This window comes from Xiphophorus couchianus, chromosome 5, assembly GCF_001444195.1.
Source record: "Xiphophorus couchianus chromosome 5, X_couchianus-1.0, whole genome shotgun sequence".
Lineage (NCBI taxonomy): Eukaryota > Metazoa > Chordata > Actinopteri > Cyprinodontiformes > Poeciliidae > Xiphophorus > Xiphophorus couchianus.
The window spans coordinates 32318245-32338485 of record NC_040232.1 but is presented as its reverse complement, the minus strand read 5'-3'; the positions used below and the strand labels follow the sequence as shown (position 1 = coordinate 32338485).

The 20241-nt window shown below is 39.0% G+C and overlaps 1 protein-coding gene and 1 long non-coding RNA gene across 2 annotated transcripts; one reads left to right on the top strand and one right to left on the bottom strand.

The window, feature by feature from the left end:
* Positions 1-943: 943 nt before the first annotated feature.
* LOC114145386 (uncharacterized) lies at positions 944-19722 on the top strand. Its single transcript, XR_003595675.1, has 3 exons — positions 944-1146; positions 16187-16309; positions 18807-19722. It is a non-coding gene; the product is annotated as an uncharacterized LOC114145386 (long non-coding RNA).
* On the bottom strand, positions 1999-19919 carry cplx2a (complexin 2a). The gene is made up of 4 exons (XM_028018923.1): positions 19729-19919; positions 18587-18672; positions 5010-5188; positions 1999-3615 (listed from the first exon to the last, which is right to left on the bottom strand). The coding sequence occupies exons 2-4, from the start codon at positions 18615-18617 to the stop codon at positions 3424-3426; spliced, it is 402 nt and encodes a 133-aa protein (XP_027874724.1). The 5' UTR covers positions 18618-18672; positions 19729-19919; the 3' UTR covers positions 1999-3423.
* Between the last annotated feature and the right edge of the window lie 322 nt (positions 19920-20241).

Below are 20241 nucleotides of genomic sequence, written 5' to 3'. Positions count from 1 at the left end.
TGTTTTCATGTTCAGTTCCATCTTACCCTTAACAGACACAAACATGCAGTGAATAAATTGACTTTCCATCAGTTTTTTTGCACCAAATACTTAATAATAAACACAATTTATTATTATAAAACACGGCAAACTAATGATGGTAAAGGGCCGCACTGGGTTAACTCAGGGAATCTCATCCCCGTGTATCTGTCCGTGTATCAATCAACTCCAAACCTTTTCTTTGTTCTGTCACAATTATCGATTTATTCCATTTTGATGATCAGGCTCCAAACTTTGCAAGGACTGACCGCCCCGCTCACCGCTTCCTCATACACACAAAGCCAGCAGGCCAGTAACCTTCAATTCATACTTGATGACAGCCACGTCCACATCGACACACCCACCACCCACCGCCTGCTCCTGTCATATCAATAATTACTTATTTCATTCATATGGCCCTTACAGAGCCTCAGTGAAAACTTGTTTTTTATTATTAACTGTTTGGTGCAAAACACTGATTGAAAATCGATTTTTTTACTGCATGTTTATGTCTGTTAAGGCTAAGATGGAACTGAAAGCAGCTCTTTAAACCATTCAGACTACGAACACAACAGAGACACAATCAAAACTGTCAAATGATTTATTACCCGCGATAATAACTCAGAAATAGTCCAAATTAAGATGTATTTTTATTTCTTTCCTACGGAAAGTTTCTTTTTATATCATAGGTTTGTGGTGCCTTTCTATCCTAAAGAAAAAGATATAAAACTTCAGATATTTCACAACGAGATATTAGCATACATGGAAAAACCTCACATAACCTTATATTAAGGCAGAAAGTACAGCGCCCACCGTAAGAAGGGGAAGCGAGGGAACGGAAAAGAAAAGAAGATTGCCATGTCCCCTAGAGGGCTCCGTGTATATATATATATATATATATATATATATATATATATAATGTAAATATTCATATTTACTAATAAGATTGTAAATATAATCTTAGGTCCCTGAAAAACTAAGTTCCGGCCCTGCGTCAAACAGCGCGTGCCTTCCTGTACGCATCCGGAAACGGTGGCGTCTCACGAGCTCATTTACGCTCGTCTACAAGCCGGAAGCGTGGATCCACTGAGGCACCCAAACTCTTCCAGGTGAAGTCAGCTTTTCCAGGTGAGGTTTTAACACACAAAGTTAAAGTCCAAATAAGTTCGCAATGAACAAAATGTCTGCCGAAGGTGACAGACGGTCATTAATGGCTTGCCAACAATGAATGATTTCAAAGAGCACTAGCATATTTCTCCATTCACTTCTGTTAGCAAAAATCCCCACAAGAACAGTTTATGAATGGTTATAATATGAAAAGTGTTTGGGGATGAAGTTTTGCCGTCGACTATATCGAACAATAGCCACTTCAGATAGAAAATCACAATAAAACATGTTTTGTTTTGTTTTTTGCCTATTTCATGTTGTCCAGTAAGTAAAGTTCCTCGCAGTTAGCTCAGGATCCACGAATTGAAGGAGTTGCTATGCTCCTTTATTTAAAAGTAAAAGTAAAAAGTACAGTGCAGTAAAACTACTCGTAACATTACCCGCTTCCCAGAACCCTTACTCCCCCAAATATATGTCAAGTAAATGAATAAATGCAGTTACTATCCATCTCTAACAATTGGAAAGTTTTATTAAACAACTAGCGCACTGAAATCTCTTTTCTTGATTTTTATTTATTTATTTATTTATTTTTTGGCAGAAAGTGCCCAATTAAGCCCTTTCCATTTTATGGAAATTTAAAAAAAAGAAAATAAAGTAATCCCATTGCTTGTAGTCAAGTAAATAAACAAAATATCAAGCTGCTGAAGTGTTGTTTACATTTAATGGGTGCAGATGTGACCAAAAATGTAGAAAGCCAATTCAAATCCACAAAGGCCATAAAACATCCAGATGCATAAGACCCAAAAAATAAGTTTACAGTTTTTCCTTCCGCTGTTTTGTAAGTCTGATCACAGAAAAAACACACTTCTCGTGTCTGTGAGCGGGATTTTAAGTCTTTATTGAATCTCAGGCAGAAACATATATGTAATCCGTTATTGCTCTTGTCATTCTGCATAACCTCCATCCAGAACAGTAACACTGAACCCTTTGAAACACTTGCTTCTGTTATTTTCTGTAAAACAAAATCAGCAGGCTGGGATTGTGTATTGAAGGAAAGTGGCCTCTCTCCAACAAGACTTGGTCTCTTTGATATAATTTCTAAAACAAAGAGGAAAAAAAACCCTTTATCTCATTCACATGTCATGTCTTCCTTCCCATTGATCCTGATTGTAGCAGTATAGCTACTGTAACTTCTGGTCTTATGGCTGATAGCTTAAGGTTTTGGCTGTTGCGTAAAACAGCTACAGCAGTCATTCTTCCTCAAAATGACAAAAGAAAACAAACAACAAAAAAGAGAGACACCAAGCAAATCAAAATTAGTTTCCTGAATACATACATATCTAATTGCTTTTTTTAAACTACTGATATTATTATTATTGTTGTTGTTATAATTATTATTATTATAATTGACGGTTATATCAACATGGAAGTAAACACAGTCAAACTTAAGTTATTGCCTCGATATTTTTTTGCATGATGAGAAATAAGATGGACAGCAATCAGGTGGATTTTAATACATGACGACACAACAAACTCTCCAGACAAATGGCATGCAGGACATGACACTGAGCAAGGAAGTAAAAACATTTCTGAACACCGTACAATATGAACATGGAACGCGTTGCGCTTTGAGGGAGTGTGTCTGGAAGACAGACAAAAAGGTTTTACAGATTACGTGTAACACTGTGTGCAAAAGGTTTTACATAAATATCAGACAGAACACACATAACATAAACTTTAGGAACATACAACAGTAGTCTTTAAATTGTTCTTAAAATATGGCTTATCCAGATATATCTTTTTTTTTTTCTTCTTTTAAATAGCCACTCGTGTATTCTTTTATATGTGATATCTATGATTATTTGCCCACCTTGATGTATGCGTTACTTTTTTTTATAATTTTTTTTATGTACAAACTGAGTGAAGGTGGTGGACAGATATATTTTTCCATACTGCAGCTAATGCAGAGAAGAAAACAAAAAGTTCAAAATGTCTCAAACTAGAAGGGTAACCCATCTGAAATGTGACTTTAGCCCTCCACATGTTGTTAGCTTTGAAATCTAACATGGCTGAAGCTAACATCAGTCTAGCTAACATTCACCCGGTTGCTGAGTCAGTGTAGTCTGTTTGTTCACATCTGAGAAGTTTCCCTACTACAAAATTGTGATTTGACACCGAAACACTCCTCTAAATTCTATGTTGGATCTACATAGACAATAAAAACCCGATTCAAGCCAACCTTGTGAATGTAGCCTGCAAATTCAGCCAGACAGTGTTAGCTTTAGTTAGCTGGCTAAGCTACTTCTTTAGCATGTCTTGCAGAGGGCCTGGCAGGTATTTCATCACTGTGTCCATGATGCTTTCTTCTTCCTCCTCATCCCCACAACCGGCCGGCACGGCTTTCTTGGGTCGGGTCAAGCTGCCGGCTGCGGGCTCCTCCGCAGCAGCCGCTGCCTCAGCCTCGGCCTCCTCTTTCTTCTTCAGCCCGTACTGGCATTAATACACAGAACAAGAATGGTGAGTAATGCAAAGACAAAAGGCATATGAAAAAAAGAGAAAAGGATCAAGTTGCTATGTGACACATTTGATCCTTATTCAATGTGTATTTCCACTTTGAACCCAGACGTTGCCATTTTGCCTCGAAAATAAGATTCCATTTTGTACAATGAACCAGTTGGTACCCTTAAATTATACCACGGTACCCTATATATAAATTCCTGGACAAATTCTAGAACGATTATCACAAAAATACTTGAATCTCAATAAATTACATTATTGACTATAAACTAATGTAGATTTAATATTACAACCTAAAGCATTGTTCAAGGTACTGAACCCTTTGTGGGCCAATTAACTCTTACAGAACATGAGAAATGGACACCTGATCCAAATTAAATAGCAATAAAACACTTTATGCTGGTAGATTATAATTTTTTGAAGTCACATAACTTTCTTATAATGGGCAAGAAATTTGAATCATCAGTTTTCAACTAGGTTCGGTATTATTGCCAAAGTCGACATGAATTAGTCAATACAAAGTTTCCAGTGAGTAAAAAACTCCTTATCTTACCCGATAACGTGAAGTTTTAAACTACCAAAATGACATTTAAATAACCAGAGTTTATACAATTGTTTTAGTACCTGTAGAAAAACTACTGAATAGTCTTTTGAGAGTGAAGATTTCTTTATCCAGTCACCTGACGTTTTGTTTTTGTTATAATTTCTCAGTCTGGGCGAGAAGAGCTTTAATAGGGAATTATTTTTAGGGAAACTAATCAACTCAAATCCATTTTGTCTCACTTTAAGCCCAGTTCTGATTTGGGTGGAACATTTTTAAGGAGATACCCTGCTGTAAGCCACATAATCATTCATAAGCAATCATAGTACTCAGAAAATCTGCATTATCTTCTGATTTAGTTATATTTCCTCATCAGCTCTCTATCTTTTTGTCTGATAAATCCCAGTCCTTTTTCTCAGCCTTTTGTCTCTTTTTGTTCGGCACAACGTCCTGATCCATGTCTGATGTATTTTAAACAGCAAGTTAAAAATAAGACAAAAGGAAGAGAGAAAAAAGCTACCACTAAAAATAGCAAATGTCGTTACGCAGGTCAAAATTGGCTTTAAGAAGAAACGTAAATGATCACGTCGCGCATTATTTTTGGATTATTACACTTTTCAGGAGCTGTTCAATCAAGTCATTTTTGTTTATAAATATTGACTTTCCCCTTAATGAGCTAGCGTGTTAATTAAAAACTTCTCTGGGAAATTGACATTCTTTGTTTTTCCTAATAATCTAATGGCTAGTAATCTGTTTCTATTTCCTCTTCTTTCCCTTTGGTTAATGACTCGCTACACTCAGACGGCAGATGTGGTTTACATCATACCTTATCCCTGATGCCCTGCCTCATCTGTTCCCTCTCAGCCTCCATCTTGGCATATTTGGCCTTCCTCTCCTCCTCCTGCTGCCTTAGCGCTTCCTGTCGCTCCTCCTCTTTCTTTGCTGCATCGGGGTCCTCCTCCTTCTCCTCCCCGCCCAGCATCTTGCCCACATCAGGGGGGCCTCCTGAGAAACAAAAAGACGGCAACGTAAAACAGAGACATCAGGTACAGTGACGGCTCCAGCTGGTCTCTGAGACTTTAGTGTCGGAAAATTCAAGCAAGACTGTGGGATGAAGTGAATTAAACGGAGGCAGACGTAGGATGAGACATAAAAGGAAAACATTTTGACAGAACAGATTGCACACAAAGAATATTCCAGGTAAAGATTTTATGGAAGTCATGACATTTGAACAAGCTGTTTTGATAGAGTGAGCATGAATTTCCTTTTTCCTCCAGTTTGCCACGATAGAAACTTTTGGAGCATCTTTTGTGCGAGACTTTGGCTTCTGATAGGTTCTCTCTGGCAAAATGGCCTCAGGGGAAGGAAAAGACTAATAGCTATTAGATGATCATTGCAAATGGCAACTGGAGGGAGGCTTGCTGGTGATTGAGCCTTCAATCCTGTAACTTAGCTTTTTTCCTCATGTAGATTGTTATGCTCAGGGAATTGCTGAGAATTTCATGAGTTTGGTTGTTCAGGCCACATGTAGCTTGTGAATCTAGAGAAGATTTTCCACCATATCCATTAGCGTGATTTATTGGGGCGTCCTTCAGGAATAAAGAGTATTTAGGTTGCTTTTATGGGATAAATAGTCCCAAAATAAGAGCTGTGTCTGTTTGCTTGACCTTGAGTCTATCTTCTACACAGTAGGTAGGGTTCAGTGGCTGAGCTAATCCTTAGTTTGAAGGTGTTTAGATAATGGACAATATTACAAGACACAATCTCTCTTTGTCTTCATTTACTGCTGAGCATTAAGGTCTACTTCCACAGACAAATTAACTCGACTTGAACAAGTAGAACCATGGCTGTAATGGTAAAATCAACTTGGGAAAACAATCACAGTTCACTACTCCTGTCCCTCATTTCCAACGTCTGTCCTGGCGCCTCGTGTGATTAATTGACGTAGATGTAAAGAGTCAGTTGCCTGTGAGTGATGGTAGGATATGTTATGTGGCTGCTGCTCTGGCTGTACTAAAAAGCACCAACCGGTTTGTCTCAAATCCACCCCTCTCCTGTGATCTGGAGATATGGATAATGACCAAATGCTTTAGTTCCCAGAAGAAACCGGCCGAGATGAGTCTTCCCTCACAGGGCCGCTGACTCTCTGTCATGAAAGAAGTCAGTTAAGGTAACCAAAATGGCTCCTGGTTGTCTCAGGCACACCCCAATGGGAGCACACCACCAGGCAGATCCAGAATCTATGGAAGGGACAATATATCCCTTCTGGGCTTCGAGCAACTTATGTCCACCTGGAGTGGATCTATGGAACTGGAGTATTTCTAGGGAGAAGAACATCTATAGGCAGAAGACCTAAAGGCAAAAAACGGTGAATGAATGAACCCAACTGAAAGCTTTGGTCACGTAGAGGGCTTTAGGAGCTTCGTTCTATATTCTAATGGCAAAGAACGCAAAAACTAAAGTTGCCTAAAACAGTAAAGAGTAAAATCCACGAATCACCTGCTTTGTTTAATTTCTTTATATTTTGTTTTACACAGTACAGGTAATCATTTATTTTTCAACTTGAAATGCTATGTTGACGGGTCTGTGGCCTGTTTTCATCCGGGGTAAACTGAACCGAGACTGTCAAACCTATGAGACTATTCATAACAAAGCGAAGATTTTATGCAACAAATGTAGAAAAAAAAACATTTTGGGGGATTTTTTTTTTAAGACATTGACATTTCATCTGCATGGATTAACATTTACGGCTTCGAGGCGATTCTGGTCCACCATCCGGCGTCTCAGGAGGGGGAAGCAGTACAGCACCAACACTGTTCATAGTGGGGATGGTGTGCTGCTGACCTCAACTCGGGACGTTGTGGGCCGGTGGGGAGAATACTTCGAAGACCTCAATCCCACCAACATGCCTTCCATTGAGAAAGCTGAGCCTGGGGACTCTGGGTTGGGTTCTCCAATCTCTGGGGACGAGGTCGCCAAGGTGGTTAAAAAGCCCCGGGGGTGAATGAGATCCGCCCTGAGTTCCTTAAGGCTCTGGATGTTGTAGGGTTGTGTTGGCTGATGCGACTCTGCAGTATCGCATGGACATCGGGGGCAAAATGATTCGCCCAAATCTGACGTTTAGAAAGATTTATGTCGTGCGACAAACTAAGGAAGATCTAATGCCCTTTCGAATTCTTCCGCAGTATTATTTGAAATGGAAGTCCCTTCATTTAAGCAAATATATTGCTTTTAAAAGGGGGAGATAGTTGTATAAAAAGAGAGAACTAGTTTTCCTGCCTGTCCGAACTAACCATTTCCATCACCGGAAATCTACCGAGTACCACGCAAAAATAAAAATAAGTCTGTCTAAAGCCATCTTTGTCAACACAATGAACAGAAATGCCAGTGGTAGGAGAAATTTAGCTGAAGACCGGAGTAGACAAATGAACAGAAGAAGGGAGGGGGGAAAAAAGGAGCAAGATAATTTCAATGTTGTGTTACCAACAGACTAATCTCGGGAAACAAAATGGGGAAGCGGGCTATCTCTTTGAGGCGTTATTGTCCAATTAGCCAAGCTGCTCCATCAGCAGGATTGCCCTTCAGTTCATGAGCGGCCACACAGAGACTGGTGAACGTGCGACGGCCGAGGAAGATGACGAGGAAGAAAACAACACAAGCAGAGAGGGGACGACTAGAATGAGATGGAGAGAAGAGGAGGAGGAGAGGAAGGAAAGAGGCATTTGAGGGGAAAAAATAAACAGCAGAGACGTCTGCAGCTGCCCGCGGTACCGTTGGAGTTTTGACTCATTCGGCATAATAAAATCTAACTTCAGCATGTTGAGGGAGAGAGAGGCAAACCATCTTAATATGGCTAATAAATCAGATGACTACTTGAATGGACCGTCCTTCAAATAGTTCTTTTAAGTAGCTTTTTATGGCAAAAACTGAATAAAAAATACTATTGAGATTCCTCTCCTACCAGGAATGGAGAACAATGTTAACATGGTTTTCACTGTATGACCAGCAGTGTTATGCAGCCGTAAGCTTAGTGTTCAAATACCTGGGCTTAACCCTGCATAAAAGTGCCACCTTGAAATTAGTGACTGCTGCTGAAGTCCACTTGCTCCGACGCTGTATCAGCTCAGACCCTCAGAAAAGCCTTCAGCGACAACGAGGAGCATTGATTTTTCCATAAATCAAACTTAAGTTGCTGAAGGAAGAAGAGACTTTGGCATTTGCTCCTCGAAAACCAGTAGATGGAAATAAAATGACTAAATACCTAAATGAGTATATTTAGAGACACATTTAACTATAGCCTTAACGGTCCATTTAAAAGGAATGTGACACCTTTCTTAAAATATATATATTTGTTATTTAATTGACTATGCTTTCTTGGATCTTCTAATGAGTTTTTGTTTCCCTGGGATATAAATAAGACGTGACACAGACACACATTTCTTTTAGCCACCAGGCTAGACAAGAACCTATACTCATATTCCAAGTACACACCACACAGTAAGGATAATAAAGGTTAAAAAAAACTATACCAACCATCGGGCGTAGTTGTTGTTTAAGTCTGACGTCAGTATCGTTTTGGGTTCTACCAGCTAAGTTTCCAATTGTCTTGCAAATTTTGATCAAACTTTTTAAATGTCACAAGAAAGAAAATGCAAATTATGGGTGCTTCATCAGAAAAAGAGGTGCCAAGCTAGCACGGACCAAACATCCTAGGAAAAAGGAGATAGTCTTACCTCCTTACCAAACTGGAGGTTTAGAGTTTTTCAGAGTTTCATGCCTCTGGTAAGGCACAAGCTCCCCTTTAGTGCAATAAAAATAAAACCACCTCAAGAAAGCATGAAAACTTAATCCAACCTCCTTCTCTGAACAAACTGGACCTGAATCCAGCAGAAAACCTTTGGCATGAACTTAGGATAAGGGTGGACATTCAAAGAAGCGTCACTCTGTGTGTTACAAGCTTGTGAAATGTTAGGTTGAAGACTAATTGCTGTTTTTTTTTGGTCAAAGAAAGTCTCACAAAGTAACAACTACAGGAGTACCAATAATTGTGCCTCTGGTGAGTTTGTTAAAAACATTTACTTTCAAGAGGGGATGTTTACACCATGCATTCATAGGTACTTTATATGACATCAATGGAAATACGATAAAATAATTAAAAAAAAAACAAAACTTTAAGCTTTGTTGAAAAGGACAAATTAATGTCAAGCACCAAAAACATTGCATCAAAAGAAAGAGTTAATTTAAGTGTAAATATATAATTTTTCATTTAACTCTCAATAATCTCATTTGTCAGTCACTCATCAGTGATCAAACAGTTCAATAGTGAGATTCTTTGACCTAAACAGTTTGTAAACAGAAATGTTTTTAGTCCTGATTTAGACGTTTCCCACACACATCAGGTTTCCAGGGAGATGAAGAGAGTAGAACTAAATGTTGTCTAACTCAGAAATGCATTTTGGCCTGAGATCATTTAGTGCTTTATAAGCCAACAATCAGATAACAAACAGCCATATAAATGTCCTCAAAGTAAAGGTTGGATTTTTCTGAAATTTTCTGTGTAAGATTATGTTAAAATAAAAAAACGCCACATTTATTCTGAGCCTTTCTCCACATCTTTGCCAAAGGGGGCCAATAAATAGCCTTGTACTTTTAGTAGAGAATAACAATAGACTGAAGTATTTTGACGAGGGGAAAAAATTCAATGAGGTCACAGATTTTCCTGCAGGGGGAGAAATTACCACACATTTTTCACTTCTGCTATGAGAAGGAAGAGTTGCAAACGGAGCGAAGGAGACGTGTGTGCACATAAGTTGTTTGCTTTAATTTCTGGCTTACATCCACAAGATCTGGTGGGGTTTAGCCTTTCTTGCCCCGCGTGTTTAAATGAACACATCATGTAAATAAATTCTTGTGAAGAGCAAAATGCAAACGCATAAACTGAATATAAAGTATCTGGTGTGAGTCTCAGTCACATTTATATATTCTATATGTGCTCTTAAACCTGTTAAAGTGTGCCTCTTGACAGCTTCTACACACGTTCGCTTTGCATTCATGAGGAGAGAGCGACTATATAAACTGAAGTGGGTTAAGGTCGCGACAAACGATGCATTCATAGTAAAACATGAAGCGCAAGTGGTGCTAGCAGAGAAACACTACTATGTTACCCAGCATGCCTCTTTTTTTCTGCAGATATTGAAATGAACAGTCTTTGAAACTCAAATTTGTCCCCTCAAAATATGTTTTTAACCTTGAATACGCAAATTAGGATCCATACATGTAACCCTAAGTGAAGCTAATTTAGTCTAAGTGAACAAAATGCTCAAATTCAGCAGATTAAGATAATCTGTTCAAACCTGATTATTGTTTTGTTAATACTCCAGATTTATGCTTTTCAACTATTTCACATTTGCATAAAATATGCATAGGAGGTTATATGCTCAGATTAGATGTCCTGCATGTGAACATCGTTGCCAAAAGCACTGAGAATACAAAACCTAACAAAGGTTTTAACAGAAAAACATTTAATTTCAGCCTCTCTTGGTGCCGGTTTTATACAAACTGCACTGAACATACGTGGAGATGCCTCACACCAGCCCTGTTAAAATTAAGTCATCATTATTGGCTAAACCCGAGTGTCCAGATAGCTGTTTTGGCCTAATTGCACCACGATTCATTTCAATAATACTTGAACTCAGCAGCGAGACAAAGGGTGTCATTTCTTAAATCCTCTCTGCTAAATTGCCTCTTTGCTAAGTCTTTGTTAAATCCAAAGCCTCTGGGGAAAGAGGGAAAGATCGCTAACCTCAGCCAACTTTCCCAGTGCTGGAACTTTTAGTAGCATCAGATAAACAGCGCCTTAATCTGCCCTCTTCTCAGAGGAAGGCTCTTTAAATCCATTGCCTGGTTATACAGACCGGGTCCGCGGGTATTAACGACAGCAGAAATGTGGCGTAACAAAGAAGAGCAGTAGCACTTTTTCCTCAGCATTTTTATGCTTTGGATTCATTTTAGTTTCCTCCCAGAAGCAGAATAACAATCGGGGCTGTGGTTGAAAACAGCTTTGTTTTGCACTAAATCCTCGTGTCATATGCACAGCTTAATGGCTTGTCTGTTTGCACGGCATTTTTGTAAACACATTTAAGGAAGCTTTCTGCAAGAAATTCACAAAACTCAACTCTAATATGTAACAACTTTATTCAAGGAAGACACATCTGTCAGTTTCTCTGCTCCGTAACATTTGGTTTTGATGCGATTTATGTTGATGGTGTTGAAGATATGTCGTAAATAAAATTGCTTTCTACTGACATATTCATTTGAACTGCCTGTTTTTGCGATGTTTTCTTCATATGAACCATAACAAGTTTCCATAAAGCTGCTACACAATCAGATTTTGTGTAAACTAGGTCTAAACGTAAAAAAATCTCGGCATGAAGATGACAGTGCAACATCTGTGAGGAAAAATCTATTTGTTTACTTTTTTTACTTTCCATTGTTTCCTTGTTTTATCAAACTACCGGTAATCTTTTTTTTTTTACTGTAGGTTTTTATTGCCTTTAACTTTCCCTTAACCTAGATTTGACCTAAGTTACAAAACAATGAACTTCTGCTCAGAGAGAACTGCCAACTGTTTATCAAACGTTATTAGGATGTGAACACAAGACAGCGGCTCACGAGATGCTCGTCTCTGGAAGCCGGTTTTAAGCCGAGACTAAATGTAATTACTTCAACTACAAAAACTACGTGGTTATTTTCTCTATGCTGTTGGAACTACGCCTGTCACAATAAGCAATAAATCAATCATGATAAATTTAAATGAGCGCGATGATTTCCATTCGGGCAACAGTCGTTAAAGAGAGGCTCGCCTTTAACATAATTTAAAGCCGCTGTTTTGAGAAGCAAACATTTGATACCCAGTAGGAAGTAGTTAGCCTGCACTTCCAGCCTCTTTTGCCTGACTGTTAATGACTGTTACTTTCTTAAAATTCAGTTTAATTATTGTTGTTTTGTTTGTTTATTTTGGATATTTAAAATGTTTTCTGGTTCCAGTGTTAAATGTTCCTTTGAGTGGGTGTTCCCCCATTACTGTGCCATCTTTCTATAATATTAGTTGAAAATGAAATCAAAATGACAGAGTTATCATTTACTACAATAATTCCTGAGACAATTTATTGTCTAGCAAAATTTATTACAGCGACAGGCCTAGTCTGGACTAAAGTTGTTTGGTTTTAACTAATATTCAACCATTGAGCATTTATATTCATCGATGTCTGAACATTATAGTTTTGGTCAAAATTTAAAAAGTAGTGGCCTGATAAAAGACAAGTTATCTAAATTAATTTGCAAAAGATAGATGATAAACGATAATTATCAGTTAATATAATTTATTATATTCGCCTCATTCTTTTCTCACAAGACAAAAGTAATGTTAATGGTAAATTTGTCATAAATTTCTCTTTGTCTTAGGTGTGCATTCTTTACCTCTACTCTCATGCTATTAGAATATTTATTATATAAATTAAACCATTTTTTGTAAGAATCAGTCGTCATGGGAAAAGCTTTTTTGCTCAGTACAAAAATATCTTCAAAATCAAATCAAAACAAAAGAAATGAACTCAATAAGGAGATTAATGTAATTTCAAACACAATTTTGTTTTTCCCAGCGTAACAGAGAATCTGTGTGTGGGTGTGTGTGTGGGGGAGGGTGTGTGTGTGTGTGTGTGTGTGTGTGTAGGTTTGCCCATTATGTACTGAAGACCCGATCCATCAGCCAATCGTGTTACAAAGCCGTTTAAAGAAATTATCTCCACTTTCAGGGAATCGGGGGAGGAAGGAGTCTCTCAAGGTGTCTCTTGTTTCATTTCCCCTGAAATAACTTCACTTACATGTGATTCCCTCTTTGATAGTGAACAGTGTAAAACTGGATCCACATGTGTTAGAATTTAGGACCAAATAAATGACAGCTGGTAATAATTGCTCCGAAATAAATACAAAAGCAGGTCTTAAATACACTGCACTAATAGTTGGGTCATTCATTGCTTTCTATGAATCATAATATAGAAGAAGAAGAGATTTTACAATTAAGATAAATTATTTCAATAAGAAAGACTGATGAGTCAATATGGTTTAAAACAAAATAATTGTGGTTGGCCCGTGCAAGAACAGAATCACTATAAGGCCTCTGGCATGTTCAATTTTTACTTGGTGTTCTGCAGAGTATCAACTTTTCTGGATGCATGTTCTCTTACTAAAGCTCTCCTTCCCTGGCCTGTCAGTTTAGGACGATTCTTGTGTCATACCCTTTTCCATTTTCTGTGAGATCTTCAAATCTTGGGAAATTATTTGAGAAGTCAATTCACCTTTAAGCTTCTTCACAACTTTACCCTCAACCATTAATTTACAGAAATGGCAACTCTGTTTATTAGGTAGTTTCTGAAGCCAATCTGTTGCACAGAATTTAATTTGGGGTCATCAGAGCAAAGGGGACTGATTCCATTTGCACATCACGCTTTTTAGATTTATATCTGCTTGAAATTAACGTATCAGTTTCCTTCCACTTCATTCCTTCCTCTCTACAATTGGCTAAGAGTTGGCTGCATTTGTGACATTTTCGCTAAGGCAGTCATATTTCTGCTCGAGGCCTTTGTAGTTTGACAGAACTTATGTCAACAGAGTAGTGTTTTAAATTGAATTTGAATGAGCTCCAACATCTGGAGCTCATTGAAATGTCTTTTTTATGACAATGATCCAATCTATCACAGTGGGTTGGAAAAACTAACTGGAAAACCCCCCTCTGGATTTCCCACTTGGAAAATCAGAGAATCAAATTATCCAATATGGCCTCTCCTCCCATCGACAGTAGTAAGGAGTGGTGGAAACGTGCCTATTTTGAAGGACACACTTGTAAGAGTTAAAAGTGATGTTTGGATGCGCAAAGTAGAGTTTAAAACAATGTTTATAAGTCGTACTACGCATAATGGCTACTTGGTGGAATCCTGATTTCTCCAAGTACGTTGACTGGTCAACTTGTAAGTCATTCCTAGCCCCAAGTTTAAACTTCTATGGTAAAGGGAAGGCGATGTAGCTTCAGATTTCCTGAGTTTTGTAAGTGCAGGGTCAGTTCTCGAGCACAGCGGGAACAAATATTTAATTTTGGCTTTTAGTTCCTCAGCAGAAGCTGTTTGCTAGCCTGTTTAATTCCTTTCAAACAGTGACCCATCACTAACTAAAATGTGTTCCAGTGGTTTGGTACGTTCATTTACAGGAGACTCATGAATAAACGTCTGGGGAAAATAAGGTTTTTGGGAAGCTTCATTACTGTCTGTAATGGTAAATCTCAGCTTAGGCTTTAGCTTTTAGGTTTTTAGCTAGTGGTCTAATACAAAGTAGGATTTTTCTCTTGTCCAAAAGGTGTTGCGTCATTAGTCGCTCTTCTTAGTCACAGGTTTGCAGCTTTTAACTGTTTCGGGCATCAGGTGACATACAGTTTTCAGCTGTGGTTGCTCATGGCAGAGCCAAGCAAGCCAGGCGAGTATCAAATTATAGCCCTGCTGAGTCATTTCAGTTCAACTACGCTCCGTCTTCCTCCCCGTATCTGTAACTAGAGCCGCCTTAGAGGATTACTTAATGCACTGGAAGCATTCTCTCAGTCACGAAGACTCATCCTCACAGTGCCGCAGCTTTGGAAAACACAGTTGAAACTAAACAGGCAAAAAAAAAAAACGGACCCAGGAAGTTTCCAGTAGAGAATCTGACTTCTGCAACTTGGAAAATGTAGACAGTAAAATGCAGCCTGGTTTATTTTATTTCCCATCTTTCAAGGTTATGGGGCAGACATAAAATTTCAAACCACCGTCTCAGCAAATATCATTGTGATGGCATATAAACTGTCCAGTTAGGTTGCCGAAGCAACATTTTCCTGACCCAAACCAAGTATGGTGTCTAAACACAGTCTTACAGAAAGAGGGGAAAATGGAAAAACAATTCAACTCAACTCTCGCGGTTAAATAAATCGTTGTCGTGCTCCATCGCCATCATCCTAAGAACTAGTAGATTTTTTTAAGACTCTCAAGTCCCTAAAACTAAGCAAGGCAATCCATGTTTTGACCTTAACAAATAAATCTTTGCGCCTACCACAAAATGTCTTATTTTAAAAGGGATTTTCATTCTACTCCGTTTTATATTTGTGCTGTTAACAGTTGACACTGTCACTGTGGAGAAACATCAAGTTTGACCAGCTTCTTCCACTACGTGATAAACGAGTCTGTTTCCTGATTTAAATGCTCAAAAAAAATCTACTTTTAATACATGAAAAGCAGTTTTTGCTGCCAGGAAAAACAAACCGTAAACATGTAGATTAGTTTACAAAATAAACTGTAATTACAACAGTATTAATATGTAAAATTTACTATGGATTCATAAAATACAGGTTAAGTATGTAAATTCAGTTAGACATTTCTGATGGATCAGTCAACTTGCTGTTTTACAAATTCTTTTGGTGTAAAAAAATGATGCACCATTTTTTACCATAACCCTGGGTACATTTAATTTTGGTGCACAGTGTGAATTCTTTGCACTTGAAATACACCATCCAATTACTGCATCCAGCGGTCTTTTGTAAAAGCAATGTCGAACACGTAGCCATTGCGATGGCAGCTGCAGTTCAATGCACTGTGCAGCTCTGTTGGGTTTAATAGAGTGCCTCACCCTACATTAGATGAAATCCATATGAGCACAGATACCAGCATTTTTAGAAGAAAGGGAACTCTTTTAGTTCTGGAGTTCTGACATTTAAATCATTCGTTTTTAAAATTATTTGGCTGTCATGTGTTGTAGTAGCAGGAGGTAAAGTGACCTCAGCCTCAATTTTACATGGCAACACGCTACAAATTCCACTTTCATTACTTCTTATGCAAAGTGGTGCAACACGAGAACCCCAAGTTCATTTAAAATTTGTACAATGATGTTAATTAAAGGAAGCATGTTTTATTTTAACTGTGACTGCAGGTGTGTGTGAATGGCTTTCTGTCTTGGCCTTGTTGTGGACTGGAGACATGAAGCTCTCTGCATCTCCCCTGATGCATGCTGGGATATAAGCTCCAGCCTCCCTGCATCCCTCAACAGAAATATGTGAGTAGAATGGATGAATGGATGGTTACATTTGCACATATATATTTGCCATATAAGATCTGCATGAAAACCACAAATATCACAATGGGAAATAATTAGAATATATATATATATATATCAGGTGCACATGTTTTGTTTACAACATAAATGCTAATGGAGGTTCACTTTCACTAAAGTGTGAAGAGGAAAATGTAATTTCATACAATGTGTAAAAATGAATGATGCAGCAACTGATTCCATTGTTGTTGTTTTTCTCTGTTTTTTGTATTATAATCCTGACAATGTTTACAAAATTCAAAATTTCAAACAATCTTTTGGACTTACTTTAGATTTACAGCTAACTTTAAAAGAAGAAAAAATGTGTGTAACTCGTTAAGCGTGACAGCCGATTGCATTCCAGTTTCTGTTGGACTCCCCAGAAGCGGACCCCGTTCTGCTTAATGAGGTACTATTAAGGTCAACACCAGAACCCAACAGCAGTGTGTTATACTGGTGGAGACCGTACTGAAACACATTCAGTAATCTAGTAAATATTAAATTCTGGTCTCTTAATTAGCTAAAAAAAAATCTAATTTATGTTGCTTACAAAATTTATATGAATGTTTTGCGTTTTAATCTGAAAACAGAACATTGTGTTATTGTTGCCAACTCAAAATTAAGTTTAAAATTTTTTTTATTTATTTAGGGTAAATAATTGGAGTGAATGCTTAAAGTATCGAATACTTAAAGTATCTTTTATGAGCATTTTAAGCTCATAAAAGAACTTTGATTAAAATTTGGAAACGTGTTTGTTTCAACAAACATTGTACGTTCATTGAATGTGCAGATGTATGTATATTATTGTTAAATTAAAACTAAAATCACAATTTAAACTAGAACTGCAAGCCGTTATAATGGATTCCTCGCCCTACCCAGCAGGTCCCCTTTTAAAAAAATCAAGTTAACAAAAACTTTTATTTCAGATATTTAGATAAACTGAACTGGTCCAGCTTTAAAGTGCTTATCCTAAAGTAAAATCACAGAAACTGGTCATTTTGAAATGTTCAGAGCTCAATTTTGTCCTGATTCACTTTTAAATAAGCTAAAAAATGTCATCAAGCAAATATATTGCAATATTTTGCCTATGTTACATATCTGACAGCAAAAACAGTGAAATATGTGAATGTAATGAAATGAATTTAGAGCTGAGAAATGCTCTGATAAGCAATGACCATTGATGCTGTGTGGATTTTAACTAACATGTACTGACAGACTGAGCAGCAGATCAATAGATCCCTGGATTGATTATCTAACTGATTGGTTTGCTTCATTATCAGGCTGCCTCTGCCCTCATAATGATTTGTAGTCCAACCTTTATGCTGAGTTGGTCGTTTTGTCGACATTCTGCTAAATAAGGTCAATCAATCTAAATTGGAAAGGAACTGTAGGTTGAAATAAAAAAAGAAAAAGCTTCATCCCACAGAGAATTGGTGTTGCACATCAAACTCTACAACTTTGTAAAGTTTACCTCACCCACTTGAGCCGACCCGCTCACAACGACAGGCGCAAGGGCCCCTTTGCAGCAGGCTTGAGGCACCGAACCCACCCACTCTCTTGAAATCTGGTATCTGCAGCTCGGACTTAAAACCTGCCTCCGACTCAATGCAGTTGATTTAAGAATTCACAGTGCGGCTGCAGGGCACGCAGAGGCTTATGCAGAGCGAGGCAGCGGCGGCGGCGGCTGCCTCTCCTGCATCCCAATGAGACGACAGAGTGGGTGAGGGGGGGCAGGAGAGGGAGCTACACGTCAGCCCCCGCCGTTCAACCGTAGCCGGCTAACTGCTGCAACCTGGAGAGCAGCGGCTCGACGGCACGCACGACTGAGCCGAATGGGAGAGATCCCTGCATTAAAACAGCCGGTGCCACTTTCCTGCTCTTTGCCTTGGAGCTAAAGCTGACAAGGTGGTTCAGTTGCAGAGCTATTATTAGGACTAATTAGAGGCAAATATTATCCAAGAGGATAGAGCTTGAAGGATTTAAAGGACAAAAACTCACATTTTTTTTTGCTCTAATTCTCACTTCTCTTTATCGCTTGCTTTCAAGGACTTTGACTTTTCTTCCTACATAAGTTACTCTGTGCGTGTGTGAGAGAGTGAGGTCTTTAGGTTGGTGCAGGATGCAAAAACAGCCCAACGTCCCACCAACAACTACAAAGCAAGCGGCGCTCGACAGCGTCCCTTTAAATCCTGAGCACTGCAGTGCTGTTAAATCAACCTCGCGCCGAGGCAGACGACTCACCTCCCATCGCAGCTTTCATTACAAAATTCATGATGAGGCAGTTCTGCGTTCCTTTCCCTCAGTCGTTGACGTTTTCAGGGACAGACCTGGAGCCAGGGGACAAAACACAGGAGTTTTAAACGGGATGGGGATCAAAGAAAGAGAGAGAAAGAAAAAATACATATCACAAGCACCCAAAACCCAGTTTTACTACTAAATTGCTGTAAATGTCCATCCACAGACTAGAGATCGTGTTTACTTTAGACTAACCCGGGCTCTTTCTGGAGCCGCGGTGAGTTTAGAGGAGGCACCTGCGCCCTGGATTTACAACCTCACTCCATCTTGAGAGGATTTATGCTGACACCGCCTGACTTCAGAGTAATTCATCCTCATAAAAAACGACGACCAGAAATGAGGGAAGGAAGGTGAAAACAAAGGCAGGGTCGTGCTCAGCCAGAGGAGGCAGCTTTCTGCATCCACTGGGCCCTGAAGAAGCATCACTTTGCACAATAATGGAAAAAGCTTTGCAGAAATGTTTAGGACACTCTCCTTTCCCTCCACTTCTGTGTCCCCTATCCCATCCTAATCTTGTTTTGAGACTTTTTATAAAACCAAAATTTTAATAATCTTACATACAAATGTGCATTTTTTCACAATATGGAACTTTATTCCTGTGAGATTCAAAGCTCAAGTTAACTGTATGACACTGAGTTTCACGGAGATTAAACCATCTAATTAATTTAAAGCTTGACGCCTGATTTGTGTACTCTCTCTCTATGTATAATTCAAATGTAATCTGTGCAGTCCTGCTGCATTCTCCTGCATACCCTTGACACTGCAGCACAGGCAGATGCATTCATAACTTCCTACATCAAAGTCATCGTGCAGCAGTTGGAACGTCTTCCGAATGTTTCCTGATTTCATCCCACTGCACCAGGACCCTCAGTTCCTCCTCGTGCAAACCCGTCCGGTCGTAACTAAGTGTTCTCATCCGCTCTCACTTTACCTCCTGCTATTACCACGTACGACGGACAAAACCCAGCGCTGGAAAACATAAGTTACATAAAAGAGAAGGGCACAAGAGCACAAGCATCCTCTGGTGAGAGGTGCAGGACCTGCCACCGTCCCGTCCCGTCATCCAACAATCTCCCCGCATCATTTACCTGCTTTTTCGATGCTCCTCCCTTCCTTTAGCGCTCCTTGAATCAGCCGTCTTCCTTCGTCCCCTCGCCGGGAAGAAACAAAACGAGCGATTTACGCGTCTCAAGCGAAGCGACGTGCCCCTCTTTGTGCGAGCAGCTCTGAGTTTGCAGTCATGCCGGCTGTGTCAGAGTCAAGGCTGCAGCGGAGGAGGAGGAGAAGGAGGAGGATGGGGAGAGTCTATTCCTGCAGGACGAGGGGGAGAACATGCACAAAAAGAGGGAGGGGGAGGGGGAGTTACATGGACGATATTTCCTACCTCTTCAGTGTAGTTCAACTTCGACAGTGAGCACAAAACATTTATTTTGGTGCATCCTAGTACTTTATTTTACTCATGAATGCATGTGATTTGTACGATAAACCTGCTTAAATCTTTCTTGTTTAGTCCTCCTCATGCAGATCTTAGCTGTCCAGAAACACCTTGTGTCTTGACAGTGGAAATCCATTTGCATCACTGTACTCTTAACTACTACCAG